The sequence below is a fragment of the Hydra viridissima genome, unplaced genomic scaffold (genome assembly GCF_058129835.1).
Source record: "Hydra viridissima isolate aposymbiotic clone 2 unplaced genomic scaffold, HvirCarnegie_v1 scaffold_3, whole genome shotgun sequence".
NCBI classification, from domain to species: domain Eukaryota; kingdom Metazoa; phylum Cnidaria; class Hydrozoa; order Anthoathecata; family Hydridae; genus Hydra; species Hydra viridissima.
Window position 1 is genome coordinate 4586683 of NW_028324302.1, and position 24843 is coordinate 4611525.

The 24843-nt window shown below is 29.1% G+C and overlaps 3 protein-coding genes and 2 long non-coding RNA genes across 5 annotated transcripts; 2 read left to right on the forward strand and 3 right to left on the reverse strand.

Moving 5' to 3' along the window:
• Positions 1 to 4727: 4727 nt before the first annotated feature.
• Positions 4728 to 8530, forward strand: LOC145202399 (uncharacterized). Its single transcript, XM_090083528.1, has 5 exons — positions 4728 to 5072; positions 6514 to 6605; positions 6871 to 7039; positions 7180 to 7342; positions 7419 to 8530. Exons 1-5 carry the CDS (start codon positions 4953 to 4955, stop codon positions 7856 to 7858), a joined length of 984 nt encoding a protein of 327 aa, XP_089939654.1. The 5' UTR covers positions 4728 to 4952; the 3' UTR covers positions 7859 to 8530.
• On the reverse strand, positions 4815 to 6599 carry LOC149890680 (uncharacterized). The gene is made up of 2 exons (XR_016451346.1): positions 6318 to 6599; positions 4815 to 6218 (listed from the first exon to the last, which is right to left on the reverse strand). It is a non-coding gene; the product is annotated as an uncharacterized LOC149890680 (long non-coding RNA).
• LOC149890681 (uncharacterized) lies at positions 6630 to 9169 on the reverse strand. Its single transcript, XR_016451345.1, has 2 exons — positions 8530 to 9169; positions 6630 to 7966 (listed from the first exon to the last, which is right to left on the reverse strand). It is a non-coding gene; the product is annotated as an uncharacterized LOC149890681 (long non-coding RNA).
• Positions 9170 to 9987: 818 nt separating this feature from the next.
• On the forward strand, positions 9988 to 17237 carry LOC145202398 (TBC1 domain family member 14-like). The gene is made up of 10 exons (XM_090083505.1): positions 9988 to 10189; positions 10306 to 11099; positions 11233 to 11580; positions 14022 to 14128; positions 14268 to 14455; positions 14705 to 14776; positions 15796 to 15924; positions 16081 to 16190; positions 16313 to 16416; positions 16791 to 17237. Exons 2-10 carry the CDS (start codon positions 10375 to 10377, stop codon positions 16988 to 16990), a joined length of 1983 nt encoding a protein of 660 aa, XP_089939631.1. The 5' UTR covers positions 9988 to 10189; positions 10306 to 10374; the 3' UTR covers positions 16991 to 17237.
• A 2910-nt stretch (positions 17238 to 20147) lies between these two features.
• LOC145180397 (prefoldin subunit 5-like) lies at positions 20148 to 22989 on the reverse strand. The gene has a single exon (XM_080055282.2). The coding sequence runs from the start codon at positions 22950 to 22952 to the stop codon at positions 22443 to 22445; it is 510 nt and encodes a 169-aa protein (XP_079911408.2). The 5' UTR covers positions 22953 to 22989; the 3' UTR covers positions 20148 to 22442.
• Positions 22990 to 24843: the final 1854 nt, after the last annotated feature.

Below are 24843 nucleotides of genomic sequence, written 5' to 3' on the forward strand. Positions count from 1 at the left end.
TGGATGGGGTTCTCGGGTTTCTTTCTTAAACCAATTTAGAAATAGCCTAAACATAGTAGTAAGGAGAAGACGTTTTTACACTTGGAGACACCCATTTAAGAAGAAGAGATTCTTTGAAAGGCAAATTTATAAGTAGTTTTTTTAAGGTTTCATGTATAAATGTTTTTATTATTTAAAAGTTAAGTAGGGACACTAAATATAATAAGGGCATATAAAAACAGATTATAATAAGGGCATTAAATCTGGCCAGTATTTTAGGTTTCTCGCAACATAAATAAATTTTTCGGAGAGATAACTATTATCATATCGACAAAATGATAATAGTTATCTCTTAAAAAAATCTCCCTTTTCTTGTTCATTTATATCGGATAGTTTTCCAAAAATATCCCTCAAATATCGTCATTAAGATGAACTTGCGAATGAAAACAGAAAGGTCAAAGAAATTAATGACCCAGAGTAAATACTTGCTGTACAGTCATGCATTTGTATCAGTCTTTAATTTACGTTGATACTTGAAATATATGTTCATAAATTATTGTTTGTGCTGTAGTTTCGAACTCTGATATTGACGATGATCAAGTTATAAAATCAGTCCGTAAAATAAAAGCATTGCCTATTAAGACCCTATTTTTATTTGTTGTCAACACAAATACAGAGGTGGAAAAAAATAATAAATGCACTATCTAAACATTTATAAAAATGCGTTTTATTCCCAGCATTTGATGTTAACTGATATTAATTTTTATATTTTTATAAACCTTATTGTTAAAAACTATATTTTTAAAAAAATTATGAAGTTTTTTTCAATTTTTCTCATGCTACTAACAATTTTGTTTATAGTAGCCGGAAATTTGCTGGAAAAAATAATAAACATAATAATGATTAATTTTTTTTTTTTCTTTAATTTTCAACTGTTCTACTTTTCAAATATGTGTTTGACTCTGGTTATTATTAATACCTCGTGGGAAGAGGATTGGGAGGGGGTTATAGCCTCTCTCCCATATTTATTTAAGAGGAGGGTCACTTTCCTCTGCCTTCCCCGTCAAATCTTCAACCCTGGCTGCTTTAGTCACTCCTCCTCAAACTGATATGACTTTCCTACGCTACTGAATAATAACAAATTACATTATTATAATAATAACAAATTACAGAGAAAATAAATAAATTATTCGTGAAGCTAAAAAAGATCCATTTATCTCCAGCAGCACCATTAAAAAAAACTTAGAGTTAAATGTAACAGCACGAACAATTAGAGGACGTTTAGTTAAAGCTAATTTGTTTTCAAATTAGCTTTAACTAAACGTCCTCTAATTAGAAGTGTGCCTTTATTGAAAAAACGACATATAAAAGCCAGAAAAGAGTTTTGTCATAAATATTCTGCATGGGCATATAAGAAATGGGGCACAACTTTGTGGACAGATGAATCTAAATTTAATATCTTTGGATCAGATGGTAAGCAGTTTGTCCGCAGGCCACCAAATAAAGAGTTTGACCCACATTACACTAAGAAAACACTTAAATTTGGTGGTGGAAGCATTATGGTGTGGGGATGTTTCTCGTCATCTGGTATCGGCCCTATCTACTTAACAACAGACACTGTGACAGCTGATATTTATTCTAATATACTTGAAGAAATAATGCTTCTTTATGCTGAGCATAACATGCCGTTGCTCTGGATATTTTAACAAAATAACAATCCAAAACATGCAGCTTCAATCACAAAAAGATGGTTCCAAAATAATGGTATAAGACAGTAGGACTGGCCAGCACAGTCGCCAGATTAAATCCAATAGAAAATTTATGGAAAATTGTAAAGAATGAGATTGCAAAATAAAAGCCTCGGAACAAAAGGGATCTGTGGGAGGCTGTGAAAACATCATGGTACGTTATTCCACTATCAAAATGTCATAAATTGGTCAACAGCATGCCCAAAAGACTATTTGAAGTTAAAAAAAATAAAGGACATGCAACAAAATATTAGGCAATTTTTGTAAATATTACATTAAGTGATTGATAAACCTTTTACAGAAAAAAAGAAAAGTTTGTTTTTGTTGTTAATTGTTTTTAATTATTTTTGTTAAATATTTGTTTCATAAACATTGAATGTTCTTGATTTTTTCAAATATACGATCAAATGAACCATTTCTGTATTTATTATTTTTTCCAGCAAATTTCCGGCTACTTTAAACAAAATTGTTTGTAACATTAGAAAAATTGAGAAAAACTTCATAATTTTTTTAAAAATATGATTTTTAACAATAAAGTTTATAAAAACATAAAAATTAATATCAGTTAACATCAATTGCTCTGAATAAAAAGCATTTTTCTAAATGTTTAGATAGTGTATTTATTGTTTTTTCCACCACTGTATATATATATATATATATATATATATATATATATATATATATATATATATATATATATATATATATATATATATATATATATATATATATATATATATGTATATATATGTATGTATAGGGTAAAGTAGTCTAATACCACCATTTCATTTTTTAAAGTTGGCTCAACATTTAGTGGCGCAATTTAGAAAACATTGTCAGAACTTCTTAGATAAATCCATTTTTTAGTTAATTAAAATCAATTTTTTATTGTTATTTTTGTTTATTCATGTGCCCAATAAATTATTTGATTTTTGAAAGTAAGCAATGTTCACAATATAAACAAAAAAAACCCTTTTTACATAAAGCATTGATATCTGGCCAATATCGCCTGACTGGAATGGGTTAATAGCGCTACATGTTTATTTTGATTTTCGATATTGAGGTTTTGTGAAGACGTGTTGTAATTGCACTCGAAGCTTGTAATTTAATGTTGAAGGTTTAAAAAAATGTAACAAAAAATTTAGATTTTAAAATTCTTAAGTACTTTGGAACCTGGATCTGTAGACTCTGCATCTAGTATTGGTTCAACAATTCCATCACCTGAAATTCGAAAATCATCGAAAAAGAGAAGTAAGAATGACAAAGATACGTTTTGTGGTGATTGCGGACTCTTTTACAACGACAAACGAAAAAAAGATGATTGGATTCAATGCATTGGATGCAGAACTTGGTTCCATGAGCACTGTGATAAAGGAAGCATCATAAAAAGTGGCCTATGCACTTTGTACAAAGTAGGGTGTACATCAAGTAGCGAAAGTGACTAAACGATTAGATTTGTAATAAAAAGTTAAACAAATAATATGATTTTAGGAATAATGATTCATTTTTTATTCGTTTCATTAACGTAATCTGCGTTATGAATAACGAAATATAAAAAAAAACCTGGGTGGCGATATTGGACGCATATGAGGCTTATATCGCCATTAGTACCGTTTTGAGAAAAATGATGTTTCCTCGAAATTGTTTTAGGTGTGAGCAATAAATCTATGATATTTCTAGAGCTAAATAATCATACTAACTAATCAAAAAAAGATTTTTTTCAAAAATGTAGAGTTAACATAATAATCAACTAAGTATAAAAGGGTCGCGTTATTAGACTTCTTTACCCTATATTTATATAATCATATATCATATCATACAATAAAAATATTTTTCATTGCTTTTTGAATAGGGGCAGTTTGTTCTTTACCCAGGTGATAAAGACGTATTTTTGCATGGTTTTCTTAAATAAGTTTAGTCAGTGAAAATAAATGGTTATCAGTTAAACATATAAGAAGTTTGTTCATTAAATATTTCTACATTCAAAAATTTATTAAGAGATTATGAACTTTTTTTTAAGGAGTTTTTACATGTGCATTTTTATCTTAAACTAGGAGTGATTATTCCTAAACTTTAAGGGATAATTAACATTTAAAGATATAAATTTATATGTATCATACATTTTTTAACAACTTGCATGTCGATGATGCTTGATAACATACATGTGTGTTCAAAAAATTCCCTTAATAATTTTTAAAGTTGTTTTGAATAACAAGTAAAAAACAGTTGACTCAATTATTGAGAGCTGGAATATTACAAAGAATAATATATAAAATAATATACAATATTTAAAAAATCATATTTTGTAATTAATATTCTTATTAAATATTATATCCATTAATTATATTTATGTATTAAATAATCCTACAAGGAACCCCTGAGTTGTGTGTGTTCAAAGCACTTTGCTAATAGTTCATGCAGCATGTACATCCGGTATCTTACTGCAAGAATTGAAAATATAAAAATTCTCAGTTGTAAGTAGACACCACTGCCGTTTACCATACAGTTATGTTATCAACCTTCCTGCATTGGGTAACTAAGAACTAAAACTTCTCTGCATTGGGTAACTAAGAACTAAAAGTTACATAAATTATGCATAAATATTAATTGTAAATTGCACTTAAAAATTATATTGAATATTTTGAACTTTAACATTTAAATTATTAATTTCTTTAACTGTCTAATTTTTTTAAAATCATTTCATTTCTTTAAACTTTTTAAAAATTTATTTCATAGTCTTGTTTTTCTTTTAAAGCTCTGTTTAATTATTTTCTTTCATATTTCTGTAAAGCCTTATAAAATGTACATCGGTCACCGCTAAAAGCTCTGATCCCCCCCATATTCGGAGGCCAATTTTGACTTCAAATTTAAAAAAAAAAACAATAGAAAACGCTATCCAGTTATATTTTGAGATCAGTGAAGCGAAACCCTATTTCAATAAAATTCTTCAAAAAGTAACAATAAAAGCTTTTTTAACGAACAACATTTGAAGATAAAGGATTGTTTTTGCAGTAAACGCTGATGATAAAAAACGCTGATGTAAAAAAATGAATAAATAACAATACTCCGTTTGAGAAACAAATATCGTTATTTACTCATTTGAAATGTTTGAGTGGCGGTCGTCCCTTTGAAATGCGATAGTTGTTGCTCTGCAAATACAAATATTTGTAACCAGGTTACGGAGATCGATTTTTGTGTAATTTTATTAGTTGTTTTTTTGGGAAAATGGTGGTTGTACACAAAATAATTGCATCACCCTTAGGTTGTTGTCGAACTTTAATGAATAGATGCTTTCGAAATTACAGCAACACTCATAAGTATTTGACTTCAGATCAAGTTGAACAGGTTTGGGATTAAATCATTTGTGTTTACTTTTACTTAAATATTTCCAGAAGTACAAAGTTTATAAAAAGTAATTTTAGCTGTTCGAATTACAACGATTCAATTAATTTTAACAAAGCTTTTAAAGTAAATTTCTAAATCAAATAAGCACTGCATACTGCTTGTTAACCCGTATGAAAAGTGACTGGGCATTGCGTTACTGAATTACAATAAATAAAAAAAACTTTTACTTGTAAAACACTTCTAATTCAACTTTACAATTAAAAAGAGTTTTCAACCTTACTTTGCGCGCGGAAACGAGCTCATCATTTTCGCGGAAACGAACTCATTACTTGAAACAAAATAGTGCAAGGTTCTACTTTTTTAACAGTCAGCATTTTAATTCAAAATGAAGTAAACCATTTCGTTTACAATAGTAGTTAAAGCTATTTTTTTGTACCTAAAATTTGTAGCCTTCACGAACTTTGAAAATATTCCTTTTGCGGTTACTTAATTGGAAACTGGTTGAATGAGTAAAATACTTAATGGGACAAAAAATTTGAAAAATTTTGATTATAGACATGGAAGCAATTTATTACATTTTCTAAATTGCATTTAATCGTTTTTTAGTTTTATTTCTTTAAAAAAGGTCTCTTTGAATGCAGCACATTATGATTAACAACCCTGTTCTTGTAGATTCTGTCACGAAAGCCTCTACATTTTTACAAGTATTCCTTAGTTTATTTGAAATAAGATTATGTAGTTTCTCTTTGATAATCAATAAATCAAATATCTCCATGTAGGAATCAAGTATTTTGAATCTTTCAGTAAGTTTTTTTCTTTTTTAATGCAAAGCTGCGGCAACAAAAATGTTGAAGCAGCTTTACATTTAAAAAAAAATTGATTTTGAATTTTGCATCGTCATTCAATGGTTCATCAACACCTTTAGAGTACAAAAAAAAAAAAAAAGAAAAAGCCGATCTTGTCTCGTAACTCTTGTGAATAAAATGGATCGGTGCCAAATTTTAATACAACATCTTCATTTTTATGAGTTTTCAATGATTCATTAAGGATTCTGCATTCTTGCTTACGTGGTCAATTTTAAACAAAATATCTTTCAGAAGTATTTGTGATAAAATGAAGAAATCTTAGAAGTGATAGATTTTGCTTCTAAAGAAAACCATAAGAAACCTAACTTACCAAACAGAAGTTAGAAACTCTTAGTAATGCTTCAGTGATTTCAATGATGTCATTGATGTAGATACTTACTTGACGGGGAAGCAAACCAAATCAACATAAAATTGTGCTTTGAATATAACAGAAATATTGTCAATGAAAACCATTTACTTGTTCGTCCCAACAGAAATTTACAACGCTTCATTAAGCAAGTAAATTTACTGGATTTGACTCTTGATTAATAAATAAAACTGTGGTTTCTAAATCAAAATATTGTTTCTTTTGATAGTATAAAGAGAAGGGATACACTGTTGTTGAGAACTTATTGACAGAAGGAGAATTGAGACAAGCTAAAGCGGCTTTAGAAGAGCTCAAGGAGAGGTAATCCTAAAAAAAAAACATCAGGAAAGGAAGCTTTTTTATTGTTTCAGTTGACATTCCTTTTTACAAAAACGTTTTCTTGTCCAAAGAAATGTTTACAAAGTTTTGTTTATCTTTTTTACGCTGGTTTTACAGATTGTTTACATTTATTGCTGATCGTTTAAGTATATTTTACAGATTGTTAACGTATATTTTGCAGGTCGTTTAAGTATATTTTGCAGGTCGTTTAAGTATATTTTACAGATTGTCAACGAATATTTTGCAGGTCGTTTAGATCCTTCGAAGCAGGTGAAAAAAGTGATCTATACGAATTCGAGCAAGACAAAGAAAGCGAAAAAGTAGTTCTAAATCGAATAAGGTTTCCTTGCGAACTCCATCAAACATTTCATCATCTCCAAAGACATCCACAGCTTTTGGACTGCATTGAAGACTTAGTTAAATTTTTTCTATTTTTGAATTAAAAAGTTTTTTTTTAGAACAATAAATACTTTTTTTATAAATGTGCTAAATTTATGCTGAAAACAAGCTAAAGTTATGAGTTAGCATAGTGTCTATGACTGATATTCTATTTCAGATTGGTTCGTCTTTCCGATATATCGCTCAAGATAAATTGAATCTAAAACCTGCTTACAAGGGGGCCGCAGTACGATGGCACCAAGACTGGGCATTTTTCCCTCATACAAATGACAGTGTTCTAACGGCAAGTGTTCTGTTACACGACATGACAAGATCCAACGGTAAAAAAGCTTTATTTTTTACTTTATTTTACTAAATAATGTATTTAAAATTCACGCGTAGCTCTGCTCTTTTTAGGTTGTCTCCAAATAGTTCCAGGTTCACACAAAGGCCCTATTCTTTCACATTTCTTTGGCAATACATTTGCACAAGTTATTACGGATAAGAATTATAGACCAAAAAATGTGGTTTACCTTGAAGCACCTGCTGGAAGTTTGTTAATACACAATTCTCGTGTAGTACACGGCTCTGCGAAGAATACGTCAAACAGTCCGAGAAGCACCCTGTGCTTTGTCTTTACTGCTATGGATGCGTGGCCGTTGTTAGGTGTTGGAGGTAGAGACTTTAAGAATTCTGGCCCAGTAGATTATGATCTATTTACTGCAACTCTCTTGAGGGGCCAACCGTGTTTTACACCACGAATGGAAAATATCCCAGTTAGTCTTCCAATTCCTTTTCATGCTACGTCATCAGTATTTAAAAAGGAATTCGAAACAGCTGACGAACCAACTCCATAAATTTTTTTTTTTTCAGCTTCAGCGCATTTATGTTATAAATGCGCTGAAGCTGAAAAACACGTTCAAGAACTTCCTTTAGTTCTTCATTTTATAACTTGATGATCCAGCCTAAAATTTAATAACTTATATTGTTGCTGATATGACGTAAAAAAGTCAAATATTCAGGACCTAAAAGTAAAAATAGTAACATAAAATTACTGTGCAAAATTTAAAAATTTGAACTTTTTGAATTTTAGCTTTCGATTTTAAAACAAAGTTTAAATTTTTCAAATCTGCTGTGTAATTTAAACCCGTTTTACACGGTTTTGAGAAGGCTAACTAACATAAAAAAATTTTTTTGATCGACTATAATTGTTAGGCTTTGTATCTATTAATTTTTTTTTAGTTTAACGCGATTTTTTATTCATAGTAAACTTTTCTCACAATTTTTTCAACTTAAAAAAAAACTTTATGACCTGAAAAAATTATTTATATTATTTTGAAAATTTATTAAGTTGCGATCCATAGATATCCTCAGAGATATCCTCAAAGATTTTGTTTTAATCTTTGTGATGTTTCGACACTTTTTTGAGTTTAAGATATTAATTATACTTACGCTTTAATTGTATTAAGATTTTTATAATTTTCGTCCAATCCAATTTATGATTATCATTTTAAAAATATTTCTAAACCTGGATTTGAAAAGATTTTCTGAACCAATCGCTGAGCAGAAATGTTAACATCTCCATACTTTCAAGGTTTTCCTGGTTTTTTGTTTTCTATACAAATCGCGGTAAAAAGTGATATGTCCATGAAAAAACGTCTCCATTTAAATTAGTATAATAAAGAACGTGTTTGTGTTGGAATTGTTTCGTTTTTATTCTTGACAAAGTGCCAATTCTAGAAGTATCATTGTTGGTAACAAATGATAAATCAATTACCGGTAACCAATTTTAATTCAACGATTGAATTATGAGTAGACTCTCGCTTTTTAAGCTTTAATCTAAGTTATTGCTGACAGTATTATAGGTAATTCATAACCATTTTTAACTATAAGACGGTGAAAACGTTTCGCTACATTTACTTCAACGACAGTCTGCTGATGATTAAAGAGAATGATAAAAAACAACTTCAAATTAAAGGTAGATAGCTAGTCTTTTAGAAGTTGATCCCAAATTTAAGTAAGATTTACATTTCTCAGAATTTCCAGAATTAAAGCTTATCATACGATTATGTATACCAAACATTTTTATAAAGTAAAAAACGTTTCGATTTCCACTCACGCAATCTGCGACTTTCATCTTATGTATTGCCTGCTTTGTTGTTTCGTCAAATAAGGAAATTGATATCTTTGTTTAATATTAAAATTCATGGATTCAATTGTTTTATGTGAGATGATAACTTATTGGGTTTTTAAAGTTGTAATAGTGTATATAAATAATGAGTAATAAATAAAAGTAATAAGTAATAAATAAATTATAAGTAATGAATAAAAAAAAGTAGTAATTATTCTTCGATAAAAAAAATTTTATAATCTTTGAAGTGTAAGCCGATTTGTGATAAGAAGAGCTTCTTTCTACGTTTATTATTTCTGGTATTTGCTACTTTTTATCAACTTTGGAAACAACAAAGCATCAAGGATGAGTTGTTGAGCTTTTGTCGGATCTCTAACTTTTAAATCCTTTAAAAAGAGTTCACTTTAAGACCGAGAAAACGAAATTCAGTTATTACTATTCGTACTTTATATTTACATTTACACACATTCTTTTACGCATAAAACTATTTTTTGATTGCATTTGTTGCAGTTTAATAAAAATTACAAAGTATATATATGCTTTTATATGTGCGTTCTATTATTTGTGTATTTTGTATATTTATGTTTATGGTATTAAGTTTTTATACGAACATATGTAATTACAATGTAAATATGTATATTGTAATCTTAACACTGACAATGTATATAAAAACGCATTAAGTTATGTTTATAAAGTGGTGAAAAATAAAACATATTGACTAAAAAGAATTTAACAGTTATTTTTATAATGTTGTAAGGTATTCGATTTTGTACGGAAATTTAATGAGAAATGTCTACCCCCTGCTCTATAATTAAGTAGTTTTGAATCGTTGATTTTTTTTTTTTTTTTTATACTTGATTCTTTACGTTCTTTCACATCTTTAACATTCTTCGTCTAAATACCGAAAGTTACGATAAAAATCAATCAGCATTAAAATGATACTGTCATATGACAAAGCGAAAGTTTATAACATGGCTAAATCTATATTAGTATGGCTAAGGAGATATATAATAAAAGAGAAATTTGCTGATTACTTTCGTTGTTAAGATTAAAAAATGCAAGTATATACATATCCCTGAAAACTTCTAACTATTTTGTATTTTTTAAAAAGAATTATGCATGTTACACTTTAAGCTTTAATTGTTTTTTTTTGTTGTTGTTTTTTTTTAACAGTGAAATCAACTTTATATACAGAAGAAAATTCATGAAACTGATTTGCTATGGAAAAATGCATATATTTTAATGAAGATGAACACTGGTTATGAGGAGCACAACTCCTTAGACCATAAACTATCACTTGATAACAAAGTTAATAACTCTGATCACTTATCAGTTGTTAGAAATTCTTCTTCTTTCAATAATAAAACTGGTAATCATTTACCAGTGATTTCTTGCAATGGAAGTTATGTAGACAAATTATGTGCTCAAAATGATCATAATGATACAATAGCACATCAATCTAATCAGCAAAAACTTAATCATAAAGTGTTAACTGAGAAAAAAGCACATCTTTTTCCTAATGTGTTGATAAATTCTCCTGTTGAACCTTGTGAAATAGACAGTGATGAAGAAGACTTTAAATTAAGGCATAGGAAAAATGATAGTGGTAATGGTTCAAGTGTTGGTAGTTCTTCTTTACACAGTCACCCATTATGTTCAGAATCAAATTTTTCAATTGAACTTGAAAGTGACAACAACATCAAGTGTTGCTTGCAAGATATGGATATATTGCAAAGTCCTTCTCTTACTTATAACAGAAGTGTTGCTTTCTCTAATCAAAAAGTTTCAGACAATTCAAAAAATCTTTTAGACACCAATTTTATGGATGTACCTTTGAACAATTTATCTAACAATACTATTGAAAAGACTAATTTAAACACTTTTGCCCCTAAATCTAAGTTTGAACCACATGCAGTAAATGATCCCCTGAAACCTCCACCTATGACTGATCTTCAACCAAAAACAAGGTTTCCATTTTTTATTTTTTAAAAGAGCTGTAAATTTTATATGTATATTTTTTTCATAAATCATTTTTTTGTTTAAGCTGTTTATTTTTGGTCATAAGAAAAAAGCTTTTTCTAGCTTTTTGTTTTCATTTAGGTTGCTTACAAAACCCAGTAAAAAATCTTGGCAAATATTTGGAAAGATTGCAGTATCTGTATCTAAGGATTCTCAAAGTACTCACCATGTTAATACAGAGACTGTAGCATCATCAACTACTGCACTTATTCTAGAGCACCGTCCATCATACTTGCCTCCGAAACCTGCAAAAGAAGAACAAAAACATAAGGAGTTGTATGCTGAAATAGTTGAATCAGCAAAGCGTAAGGAGCTGCGAGAGTATCAGTTACAGAAAAAAAAGATGAAAGAAAGAAAAAAGTTAGAAGATCAACTCTCAAACACAGTTAAGCAATGGAAAGAAGAAATAATACCTAACTGGCAAGCATGGTAATAATTGGTCTATAATATTGCTATTTTTAAGTGTGAAGTTTGGTACTAGTAAAAACCTTAAAAAGTGCTAGGAAAGTTGTAAAAATTAATTAAAATTCTTTACGTAAAGAATCTTTTTAAAATGCATTTGCTCACCAAAAATCATTTAACTTTTTTCTTATAAAGTTGCTGTCTCATATTTGAAACCATTGCCTTTTTTAAGAAACAAATTGGTCTTTCAAAAGCAGATTGAAGAAGTAAGCAGTCTTTCAATATGGAAAGATTGCAGGGAATAATATTTACTTTTTAAGTTTCTTAAATAAAATACTCTACAGTAAGCAAGAAACTCTTCCCCTTTTTTTTCTTTCTTTTTTTACAAAATTAATAACTATCTTAGTTTAAAAGCTAGTCATAAAATTTTTAACATATACTCTCAAGATCAAGTGACACTAGTTTCAATATTTATACCATTTTGCCATCTAAAAGCAATAATTTTAAGTAATCTAGATTGATCTTGATTATTATTTTTATTTCAGTTTTTGTTAAACTTGTTTTTACTTCTTTATTTTAACATCTTTATTTGATGGATGAAGTATGGTTTCTGTACCAAATTATTTATACAATTGCTAAAGTATGTTTTCAGGACCTTATGATTTGAAATATCAAAACAAAACAAATGGTGATAAAGTTTTGTCTTCAATCAATTATCTTATAAAAAAAATGTTTATTTTCTCAAAACAATGGTTTAGATCTTTCTTTTTGCAATTCATATTTCTTCTGAGAAAGAGCTTATGAACTTGCAAATGTTGTTGGTGCCCTATTAGATCCTGATTAGTCTTTAACATCACATTTTCTTTAGGTTTCTCTTAACTTTTGAAAGCCTTTGTTTTTTAACTCCTAGGTTTCTTCATCTTGTAACCTTGTGTCCATATGCTAGAAGCTCGTGTATGCTGTGTAGCATACAAAACCAAGGATAGTTCTATGCAAACAAGCTTGACTAACTTTTTTTTTCTTTTTTTTTTTTTTTTGCAAAAAGGTCTGTAGGTTTGAAAATATTTTTGACTGAATACGTGTATATATTGGAGAATACTGGAATGTCAGAGCATTATAAATTGAAAGTCATTGAGTTCTGCTTACTTTGTTAAATGTTTTCAACTCTTCACTTGTTTAAAATGTTTTTGAGTCTACGCTAAAATATTTCATGATATCCATTTTATCCTTGTAGTTTTTTTTTTTTTTTTTTGCAAGAACTTATTTACAAACTCATATATGATTATATATGATTATATATGATTATATATGATTCACAAGAAAATAAATATATACTGTGTTTTATTTTCTTGTGATTGCTCCAGATCCATGCCATGTATGTATAAATTAGTTTCTATGAGCAGCAGGTGACAAGGAAAAAGTTAAAGTTCTAACCTTGATATTGCTATTCAATAGTTTAATGAATATTTAAAAGAATTCCTTTAACAAAAATATAATCCTTCATTGATTTACATTTTATACTGTCTACAGCAAAAATCATTGGTTAAATTGCTAGGATTTGTTAGCAACATTTTCCAGAACATTTAATGTTTTATGTTCCAACTGTATGCAAGATTTTAGGATATCATAGTTATGCAAGATTTCTTTGTAGTTTTTTTTATTTTGACCTTTAAAGAAACTTTTAGTTTTTTTTGGTTTAAAATAATTTTAATGATTTTTAACATTTTGTTGAGAAATTCTCATGTCCAATATTCTATTAAAGTTAATACATTACAATTAATTTATTTGCAATTAAAATTGCTTTCCTAAAATCCTTTTCCTAAAAGTTTCCTAAAAATTTTGGATTTTAGGAAAGCAATTTTCATTTTAACTAATATTTATCAATCTATAAATCGTATTATATTGTGGGCATTGAAATTTTTTTCTCAAAAAGTCTGTTTGTTAAAAATCCATAATTATAGTTACTGAGAAAAAGTGACTTTTAGTTTCAATAAAGTATGTAAAATAGGACTTAAGATAAAAACATGACATCATTTTCATCTATATAGGGAATAAATATGGACTCCAGAGTGTTTCCAAAATGAAGAAAGTAGTTTTTGGGCTTGGTGGTAATGATATCTTAGTTTTAACAAAAAATGGACATAATTTTCCTTGTATGCCCACAATAATTATATGCTGTAGTAAAAAATAAAAATTTGTTGCATAATACATTGTATTTCTTGTTAATTTTATCATATATTTATAATATATTTATATATTTCATATATATTGTATATTATATATTTATAATATTATGATAATATGATAATATATATTTATATATTATCATATATTTATAATATATTTATGAATAGTTAATTATCATTAACATTTTCATTATTTTATTTATCATTAAGTTTGTATAGTCTTATATTTATCATTAAGTTTGTATAGTCTATTTAATTACAAGTCTAAAAATATATATTTAGTTACAAGTCTAAAAAAGTTCGAGATCTATGGTCACAAGGGATTCCACCGAGTGTTCGAGGAACAGTTTGGAAACTAGCAATTGGAAATGAGCTTCACATATCAACAGGTATAAAGATCTTTCTTTTTTTTTTTTGCTCCTGTGGAATATGTTCATTATACTTATTGAGCAGTTTTTCTAAGTGACTTTCAATTTTTTTTAATCTATGTTACATGAGTTTAAAAGTTTGCTTATGGTATTTTTGTAGAGTTGTTTAATATATATCGCCTAAATGCTGAAGAGAGGATGCGAAATCATTGTACAAATGATCCCATAACACAAAATAATACACATCACAGTTCAGAAAGTTCTGTGATTGTAAGCAAAGAAAACACAGTAGCACTAATAATCCTTGATGTTTCAAGAACATTTCCTTCTTTAGGAATTTTCCAGAAGGTAAAAGCTCTTTTCTTCAAGCTACAATGACACTTTTGTTAGATAAAATTCTTTCATTTGCTATTGAGTTCTATTGTTTGTATTGTTTGTAATACACTATGGGTTAAAGTAAAGGATATTTTGCCACTGTTACTTTTTTAGTTGTCATGACTTTGATTATCATAAACTTTCTTCTATTTAAACTTAAATTAAAGTAATTATCCAATGTAACAATCATTATTAAGAAAAATATCCTCTTCAATGTTAAAGGGTGGACCATATCATGAATCTCTTAAAAATCTTTTGGCTGCATATACTTGCCACAGACCAGATATTGGCTATGTAAGTAATTTTTTTACTAATTTTGCTGTAATTATTAGTTTTGTATCCTGTTCTTCTTTATTAAAAATAATGATGATTTTTGTCAAAAGCAATTTAAATTTGTCTTTGATTAGTGTATTCAGTTCAAAGATTTTTTCCTCACAATTGTGCATATGACCGACATGCTGTATTGTCACTAAGTCTATAAAATAGGGAATTTTATTGATCATTTAACATTCAAGCTTATTTATCTCATGAATGGAACAATGTTTTTTTTTTAAATCAAATAAAATCCCAAAATAGAAAAGGATGTTCGGTTTGGGTACATCACATTTCTTTCTTTTGTAAGTTCTAAAAATAAAGCAAAATAATGTTTAGATGGTAAAAAAACAGTTTTAAAAAAAATTGTTATTGAGGAAAATCATAATTGATAGATACAAAAGGCCTTTTTTCCCAATATTTTGTTATTTGACATGGTACTTCATTTTTCTGAAAAGCACTAGGAAGACTTGGAATTTATCAGAATTTTGAATGTTGTTTTAAATGATGTTGATATGCCCCCATGTTGGTTGAAGCAACCATGAAATATCTTATAACAACTGTCTTTGCGATAATTTATACATGTGCCCAAAGATCTGCTATAGTGTTTTGTATATTTCACATTCTATTCTATTGATGAACCTTGATATGTGATAAACTGAAAATCTTTTGTTTGTACATCACTTTAGTAAAAATATAGTAACAAAAAATTTATTACTCGCTGTAAAATAGCTTAAACTTTTTCATTTACAGCATTGATTTGTTAATTAGGTTGAAAGAAGGCTTAAAGTAGTCAGTTAAGAAATATTTTAAGTTCTTTTTTAAGCATTAAAAAAATGTTATTCTGTTCACAAATCTTAAAGCTTGAAAGCTAAATTATCAAAAAACATCTCCTACTCTCCCTTTCTAAATAATAATAATAATAAAAATAATAATAATGATGAAAATAATAGGCTGTACAGCTACTTTCACATATATAAAAAAAAAAAAATTTTCTTTAGGCTCAAGGCATGTCTTTTCTTGCTGCCATGTTGCTTCTAAACATGGACCTTCAAGATGCTTTTATTGCTTTTGCTAATTTATTGAATAGACCCTGTCAAATGGCTTTTTTCACTGTCAACCAGCCTTTGGTAAGTTTAAATTTTTAACAAAGAAATCATATTAAGTTATATCACGCTAAATAGTTGACAATAAAGGGGAAATGAGGGGGAAATGTAGTTACATAAAAATATATGATAAGATATACGTTAAAGATATCTTAATATGTGTTGCCTTATTTTAAATAGATGAGCGCATATTTTCGAGCATTCGATGTTGTTTTAGCTGACCAAATACCTCGTTTGCATAATCACTTTAAACAAGAGTGCTTAAGTCATGATATATATCTTTTAGATTGGTAAGTTCAATTCCCTTTTAAAAATAAATTATTCTAATTAATTTATTCAATGGGAAATCCGTCCGTGACTATTTTTATTAAATCCGTGACTATTTTTATTAATAGAAAATTCACAATTTTAGGATTTTTACCTTGTATAGCAAGTCTTTGCCTTTGGATACTGCATGCCGCGTCTGGGATATGTTCTTTAGAGATGGTGAAGAGTTTCTTTTTAAAACTGCGTTAGGTTAAACTTTTTTTACTTGTTTTTAAATTTATCATTGCTGCTCGTAGTAATTTTTTTGCTGGTAATTTCTCAATTTCTTCATCCTTTTTTTTTTTTTTTTTTTTTTTTTTTTTTTTTTTTATAGTTTATAGTTTCATAGTTTAGACTCTTGTAACAATAAATTTTTGTATTATTTTTTTCTCTCGCTAGAGAATTTGATCTTTTATCGTTTACTAATCAGGGAGCTTTTTACCCCCTTTAAATGTTATTCGTCTAAATTTGGTTTTTTTGTAGATGAATTTTAAATAGCTAATAAAGTTATAAATTCTTTTACAAGAGTTAATATAGCAGCGTTCTACATCATGTAATTCATTAAAAACTTATTATTTCTTTAGGCGTTCTTCTCATGCACGAGGGTACTCTTTTGGAAATGGAGTTTTTTCGTTTGGCAACGTATCTAACTAAGCTTTCTAATTCATTAACAGCGGACGAACTTTTTTACTTTATTGATAAGATTAATTTTCCATCGCAGAAATATCATAGTGCTTTGTATCAACTGAAAGAGCTACCTATATTGAACATCCAAGCGACGTAGAACAGCGCAGCGTTTTTAAACTGATTTTCTTGATAACACTGCTAAATTATTGCTCACGAAAATTAATAAAAGTATAAAATTTTTTTGCTGAAATGTTAATTGATTTACGCGCTTGAAAATATTAATTGTCACATGTGAAGAGTTTAATGTAATAAATTTGTGGATATTTTTTTATAAATTTGTATGAAAATACTGTATTATAGTCTACTTGACTTACAAATAAATCCCATTAAATAAATTTTCAAAATTTGTCAAATATTGTTCAGCCGATAAAATTAAGGGCTAAAGACCCTCTGTAATCTCCGTAATATTGATTTTAGAAATTTAAAAAGGTAAGTTAACTCCTTAACATGCGGTGATTTTAGTGACATCTTTCTAAGAATAATTATTAAATTGTTACAACATTCTTAACAAGTCTTCCAAATTCTTTTACAAGAACTGTTATTAACGTAGCTTTTATATTTACCACAGAGAAAAAGTCAGGAAAACTTCTAAACGCAACCACAGAGTAATTTTTTCTTTTTTATGAGGTGCTGAACAGCAACCTAAAAATTCTATTTGGAAAAACGATTGTCTTAATGTTATTTTCTTAGGCGCAAACACACACTTTGTAGGGGAGACCGGGGCTAGTTGGCAATAGTTTTAGTTTTTGAGCTCTGTGTATTTCTGGGTAAACTTTTTTGAGGATATCAAATTGCACTTCAAAAGAATGTGAATTTGGCAAGCATGTTCAAGTGTCAAACATTAAAAAAAAATAGTTGGTGGCTCAAAAAGGGCCTCCAAAAAAGAAATAAATATGTGCCAACTTACCCCGGCCCGGGGTAAGTCGCCTATAATCTCAGGGTAAGTTGGCACACTATATAAAAAAATGACAAGTTTAGCAACATTAAGCATATGAAGACTCCACGGGAAGAAACGACAGGGTCACATTTTGAAAGTTTCGACTTTTTACAATTTCTAGCTTTACTAACCATAATAGCATATTTTGTATTTGAATTCAAATCAAATAAACGATTTGATGCATATTTAAAGTTTTTCTAAATTTTCCTAAAACTTCGAAACTTATAAAGGTTTAAAAGTTTAATAATCATTTATCTCAAAATGAAAAAATGTGACCCTGCCGTTTCTTCCCGTGGAGTCTTCATATACTTCAAACGCATCTTTTATATGAAAAGTGTTGATTATTTTTATCAGACATTATTTTTTGACATTAACTTTTATTGCCCTTAAGTCGATCAAATAGACTTTCCCTCTATAAAAAGAGCATCAACAAAATTTTTTGTAACATTTTTAGAATTTTCAGGCCTGTCTACTTTTTTTTTATAATTTCGCATGTCTGTAGATCTGTAGTATTATATAATTTAAGTGAATTTACGGCTAATGTGAAAAGTTGTAAATTGGCACATGTTGTCAACTAGCCCTGCGACCATTGCCAACTAATCCCAAAAGCTTTTTGCTCACAAAATGGCTTATATATCCCCAAAAACGCGAAATATTGAGAAACACAAAATGTGACTGGTTAGAATGAACCATACAATACCTAAATTTATTCGAGTTTACCTGTAGCTAATGCTATTGCTTTTTAAAATTGAAAAAGTAATATAGTTACAAAAATTACAATATTAGTAAAAAAAAACACAAAAACCGCTATAACTTCTTTGCGCATGCGCACATAGCCCTGATACTACACTGAAAGATGAATTAGTTAAGTGGGGAGATTGCATGTGAATTTTGGAAATTTCTAGTGGAAAATTCCAAAGTTAAACGCAGTGTGTCAACTTACCCCTGTAGCATACAAACCTACAGGGGTAAGTTGACACACTGCGTTTAACTTTGGAATTTTCCACTAGAAACTGCGTTTAACTTTGGAATTTTCTACTAGGGGTTTGGGTGCTGTTTTCGTTTTTGTCCAATTTTATATAGTTTTTTTTTTTTTTCAAGATCTTTAGTTTTATTTCATTCGTTAGATTTTTATCTGCAAAACGATCAAACTTCATTTTTGCTTTTTTTTTACTCACTGCTCGTATTGGATTGACTTAGACTTAAGTTGTGTTACTGATTTAACAACTAGAAAAACAGTGGTTATAACTTTTAAGTACACTTCCACTGAAAGAATGAATTTCAAAATCAAATTTATTCAAAATGATGAAAATAGAGTCTGGTTGTGGTTTTCAGGTGGTACCGGGAACTTTCAACGTAGCATTTGGAATGTTTACGTCTAGGACCTGTGTTATGAATCAAGTTATGTACATAATTGACGGATGTTTATAAGTCACGAAGAAATGTTCTTAGTTTATACGAGTCCGGATATAATAATCTAAATAACATCACGTACATTTTTTCACCCATTGAAAATCCAACGTAATTACGAGTGTTTATCCGCAGATAGATTTTTTATTAATGTTACCTTATCATGTGAGCTTGAATTTAAATTTACTAACTTTAAAGAATAATTAAAAGAAATCGACTTTTGTAATTTTGTTTCTAAAATTTAAAGTACGATTTTAAAAAAAAAAATTACACTTCTTACTTGTGCAGTGACTAAATATAAACTAAGCAATTTTTCCTCTTTCATTTAGTTTAGCGAGGAAATGATAATCTTGATAAAGCTATTACAGCAATTTACAAATAAATTGTCCGTTGTTACGATTGTTTATTCGTAGTTACAAATGTTATGGAACACAGAATTTTTGCTGCACAGACAAATGTTGGTTACACTGAAAACTATTCGTGCTAAGAATATTTTCATCGTTTACATAATTGCCTGTGCGAATATTTGTCCACGCTACGAATATTTTGTTCGTATTTCGAGTTTTATACATCGATATTGGAACTTACAGATATATGACCGCCCATTTTTAGGTTTAAACACAGGCTCAACCCCCCTCCCTACCCCGACGGAACCATTGCAAAAATGAGTCGCACCACTAGAAAATTTTATGCAATTCCATAATATTCAACAACTTCTCTAAACAGCTTTGTTCTAGTAAAATTCTACCTTTTCATGGAAATATAACATTTTTGCCTAAAAAAATGCAAAATATTGCACTGCAGAATTAATTCTGCATTAATAGTACAATAAAGATTTGGGTAAAATACAGCAACAACAAACATGAATGACAACAATTCAAGGACTAAAAAGGTCTAGAAAATAAAATTTTTGATGAGAGTTCTCTTATCTTACTTTAACGACTATATATTAGAATATCTAACTGTAAAAGTTTGAAAATTAAGACATCTGATAATGTTCTTTGCTATCCTACCTTATTCTTTGTCACATTTTGTTAACAAAATCTGGTGGAGAGAGACTAATTGAAGAAAGAATTATAATTGTTCCTCCCTAGTAGTTCAGTTCTTGTTTAGCAAGAACCACAAGTATCAGCATGTAGTTTTTTCATAGCTGGCTCAGCCATGTAAAATCTTTGACAATGCTGCAAGCCTCCCAAAATGATTTTTCTTCTACTCAGATGTATCCTTAGCAAGGAACATCTAAGGAAGTTCAAACAACTGAAAGTGTTGCTTGTTGTTGATAGTACGAAACTGTTCCAGACCCAACATACTTTGAAATGCATGTTGATTTAATTTTCGGTTGCTTTGGATAATCCAGAACTAGGTCTACCATGGCTGATACATCATTCATTTCATTTCATTTCTACAGAAATCAACAAGGGACAAGTAGATCCAACACATTTTGGCTTTGAATGCAGCACAAACAAATAGCTCCATTACATGATAGCAAAACCACAATAATAGTAAACCACCAAAAAAGCTTTTGCTCAACTATACTGCAAGCATCTAAATAAGATCCATTGTTAAACACTGTAGTGTCAAAGCAAAACACTATAACTTGATCAGTAACACTCCACTCTTCCAAGCATCTGATGATGATGGTAGTTTGTGCCCAGTCAGTTCCCACTCTAAAACCAGATATTGGAATTGGAAGACGGTCAACATACATTGATGAAGTAAATCTGCCATTATATTCTCATCTCAGCAGGTTAAGTTATGGCTACTGCGAACTCAGATTTTAGTTACTACGGCAGCACAATGGGTAGTCTAGAAATGATGAACAATTTTCCTATTGATGTTCAAATCAGTAACAACACTCTCAAGACTGGACATAACTTCATTCAAAAGGTGACAGTGTTCAACTGTGCTCACTTTGAAGTTGAAGAGCCAGTGAAAGCACTTTTGAAGGCAAGAGGATGCCAATCTTCTTTTGTAAATATGAAGAGGAATCAGATTTTCAGATGGCTGCTTGTGATTTTTGGGAGTGTTCAAATTCACTATATGAACAGTTTTGTACACTGTTTGAGACAAGTTTGAACAATGTCCACAGCTCCCATCAATATTGATTGTCCTTCCATCAATATTGATTGTCCTAAACTACAAGAAAAATTTTTCTTCTGGAATGGTGATCAGTGCAAGAGCATTTGTATGAGCAATATCAAGCAGATGATTTAATCATTCCACAACACTTTATAACCTGTAGTCTATTGTTTTTTTTTGTTTCTGCATAGTCTTCCACCCAACTTCCTGATAGAAAGCCACTCAGTGCAAACCAGAATTTCAGCCTTATTACAAAGCATTTCTATTGACTGGCATTTCTAACAGCCTTTTTTCAACCTAAGAAACTATCGAATGGCCAAAAAATGTAGAATTAAACTTAACTTCATAAACTTCCTATTCATAGAAGCCAGGCATAAAAATGTTCTGTTTTAAGCATGTTTCCATTAAATTAGTTACAAAATATTGTTTTTCTGTATAAAGAGATGAGTTAAGAAAAAACCAACTACAATATTGATAATAGTAATCAAATATAAATACTGTGTAGTATAACATACAATACTATTCTAAATTTTTGAAATGTAGGGCCACCTCTTAATATATTCTAATTTGCAACTTGAACTTCACAACAAGGGGAGGGTGAGGGAATATATATATATATATATATATATATATATATATATATATATATATATATATATATATATATATATATATATATATATATATATATATATATATATATATATATATATATGGTGTGTTTATGTATACTTTTAAATGTACACATACACTTACACCAATTTACAAAACAAATTTTTTACTAAAAAAAAAATCAAAAAAACAACAAAATCAATAAGGTTCAAAAACATACACACAGAAATTATTATTGGGAAGATGAACAAATCTACATTAATTAAAGAGTATTTTAATGTTTTTAAGTTTCTTGCCCAGAGCTTAATTCCTGCAAACACAAAATTTATAGGATTTAAAAATAAAAATAAAAATCCAATAAGATGTCTAAACTATCAGCTAAACACTGAATCTATGAAAAGTTTATTAAAACAATAACCATATTAAGAAGTTTAAATCTAAGTCAATCTTCATAGCAAGGTTCAAAACTTGAGTATCATTTGATCTTTCCGAGCATGTTTATGTATAGAAATCACTTTATAGGTTTTACACTGGGACTCTTTGTAACTTGTTGTGCTGCCATATGTTGAGAGACTTTTAAGCTTAACTCCTCAATTAAAGCATTTCTTATTTTACTCTTTTCTGACAATGCTGGGTGAACTTTATCAATTTGTTTAGCCACAAATTCAATTTTCCTTCTGAAATATTTCTTTGCTTCTTCAACCGTTTTTTCAGCATAATAACCAGTTCCAATATCAACAAGAACTTTCTCGCTACTATCCATAACCCCAGGTATGTACATTGAGGATGTTATTGGAACCATTAAAGCTTTACCCTCATTCTCCTTTGATATCAAGGTCAAATTATCAAGTGAATCACTAAATTTTTGTTGTGCTGACTTCAATGCGTTTAAAGAATCAGAAAGAACACCTATTTCTTGTTCAATGTCTCGTTTAATTTGATCTAATTGTTGAATTGATAGCTGGCTTAGTGGAATTTGTTGCATTTGACTGTTTACGGCACTATCTTGCAAGGCCGCCATTTTAAAAAAGGCATACGACAATGTATTGCGCTTGCGCAAATAGGAATGGATTTAATAGAAGGGTTTAGGATTTCAAGGGGATATTTTTTGAACATTTTGATAAAGGAGAAAGAAGATTTGTTTAGAAATAATTTTCTTTCACTGCATACAAAAAAAGTATCCGTATTACCGAGTCAGTCTCTTTTTAAGGTGGTTGCGGGGTTAAAACAACCTTTTTAAGGTGGTACGTACATAAGAAAATTAATAAATTTTCAATATATTAACAATAAAATTTTCAGATCAATTTAACATTGTAGATTATGAAAATATAATAAAAATTAGTAAAAAATGTTTCTAAAAATACACTAATTTAGCATTAGAAAATACTTACAGCTGTAAACTTCCCTAGCAACAATGAGTGCGGGGTTTTTTAATAAATAATTTAATATTTTTATTTGTAGTATGAAGCTGTAGTTAGGTTAAGGAGGGATGGGAACTAGGTTTATGTAGAAGGTGGTGTGGAGGTTGAGATTGAAGCTGAGGGTCTGGGGATAGTTTGGTAAGAAAAGGGCAAGGTCTGAGGGGTATTTGATTTGGACTGGGCAAGGTTAAATCGTTAAAGGGTTAAGGTTGAGTTTACCATCCTCAGTATATTCTGTTATGCTCAATTTATGTTATATCTCAATAAACATTTTGTTAGTGTATAGTGTTTAGCATTCTTTTGTTCATTACGTTAATAAAAAAACAAAAATCACTCTCTTACTGTACTTGTAGTGTTTATACTATTTTTATCAGTTAATTCTCTTTCTATTCTTGTTCTTTAAACGAATATCTTTTCTTCTTCCTTATATGAAACGGTATAAACTTTTGCTAATCTTCTTTAATTAATATTTCTTCTGACTTCTGTTTAATTTTTTACTTCTTCTGTTTATCAAAAATTTCTCTTTTTTTTCATCGAACACATAAAACTTCTTGTTTATCCAAAAATTCTTCACATCAATTCTCTCTCTAAAAGAGAATTGATGTGAAGAATTTTTGGATAAATGTGTGGTTGAAAAGAATTTATCTGGTTGAAAAATCATTGTATGGACGGCATGGTTTTGGACCAATCGATTGGAAAAATCGATTCTTGAACATCAGGATATTTTAGAAAATCACATGGAACGTTTTGCAGATAAAAACATGGACATTAATGCACAATAAGAAAGTAGTTAATGATCGTTCCATCAAAATCTTGAAGTTGTCCTCCATTAAAAAGTAGCTTGATCTCTAAAATCCTATTAAAAAAAGTTGAAATAAAAATTAAAAGAATATAGAATTTAAGAAACACAATGATTTGAATCATAGAAAGTAGTAAAGGAAGGCTATTGATTAACCTTTGCAAACATTAGTGGAACACTTCGTCCCCAAGAGTTAGACATTCTGATTAGTTTACAAACGTTAGTGGAACACTTTATCCTTCCCCAAGAGTTAGACATTCTGATTAGTTTTACTTCTTTGTTTGTCAAAATATATGTTTGTCAATTATCAATGGCCAATCTATGGCCTATCTTGATCAACAGCTTAAGCCAAACTATGTTATTTTTAGAGGTTACCATGGAATAAGTTTGGACGGTAACAACTACCATTACTGTATAACAACAGTTGTGGTGGTGGCCTCAGAGAGTTGTACCATTTTTTACACACAAGTTTAATGGTAGCATCATTAATATCCAATTTCAGCAGCTTTTAGGAGAATTTTAGCTGTAACAAAGGTTTCAATAAATGTTGTTGCCTCTCTTTAATATGTATGAATATTCACCTCACTATTTACCTGAATATTCACCTCACTATTTACCTGGGTTTACACCTCACTATTTACCTAGATAGCTTCAGACTGGTGGGAGGGAAAAAAATCAAAATTGGAAATTGC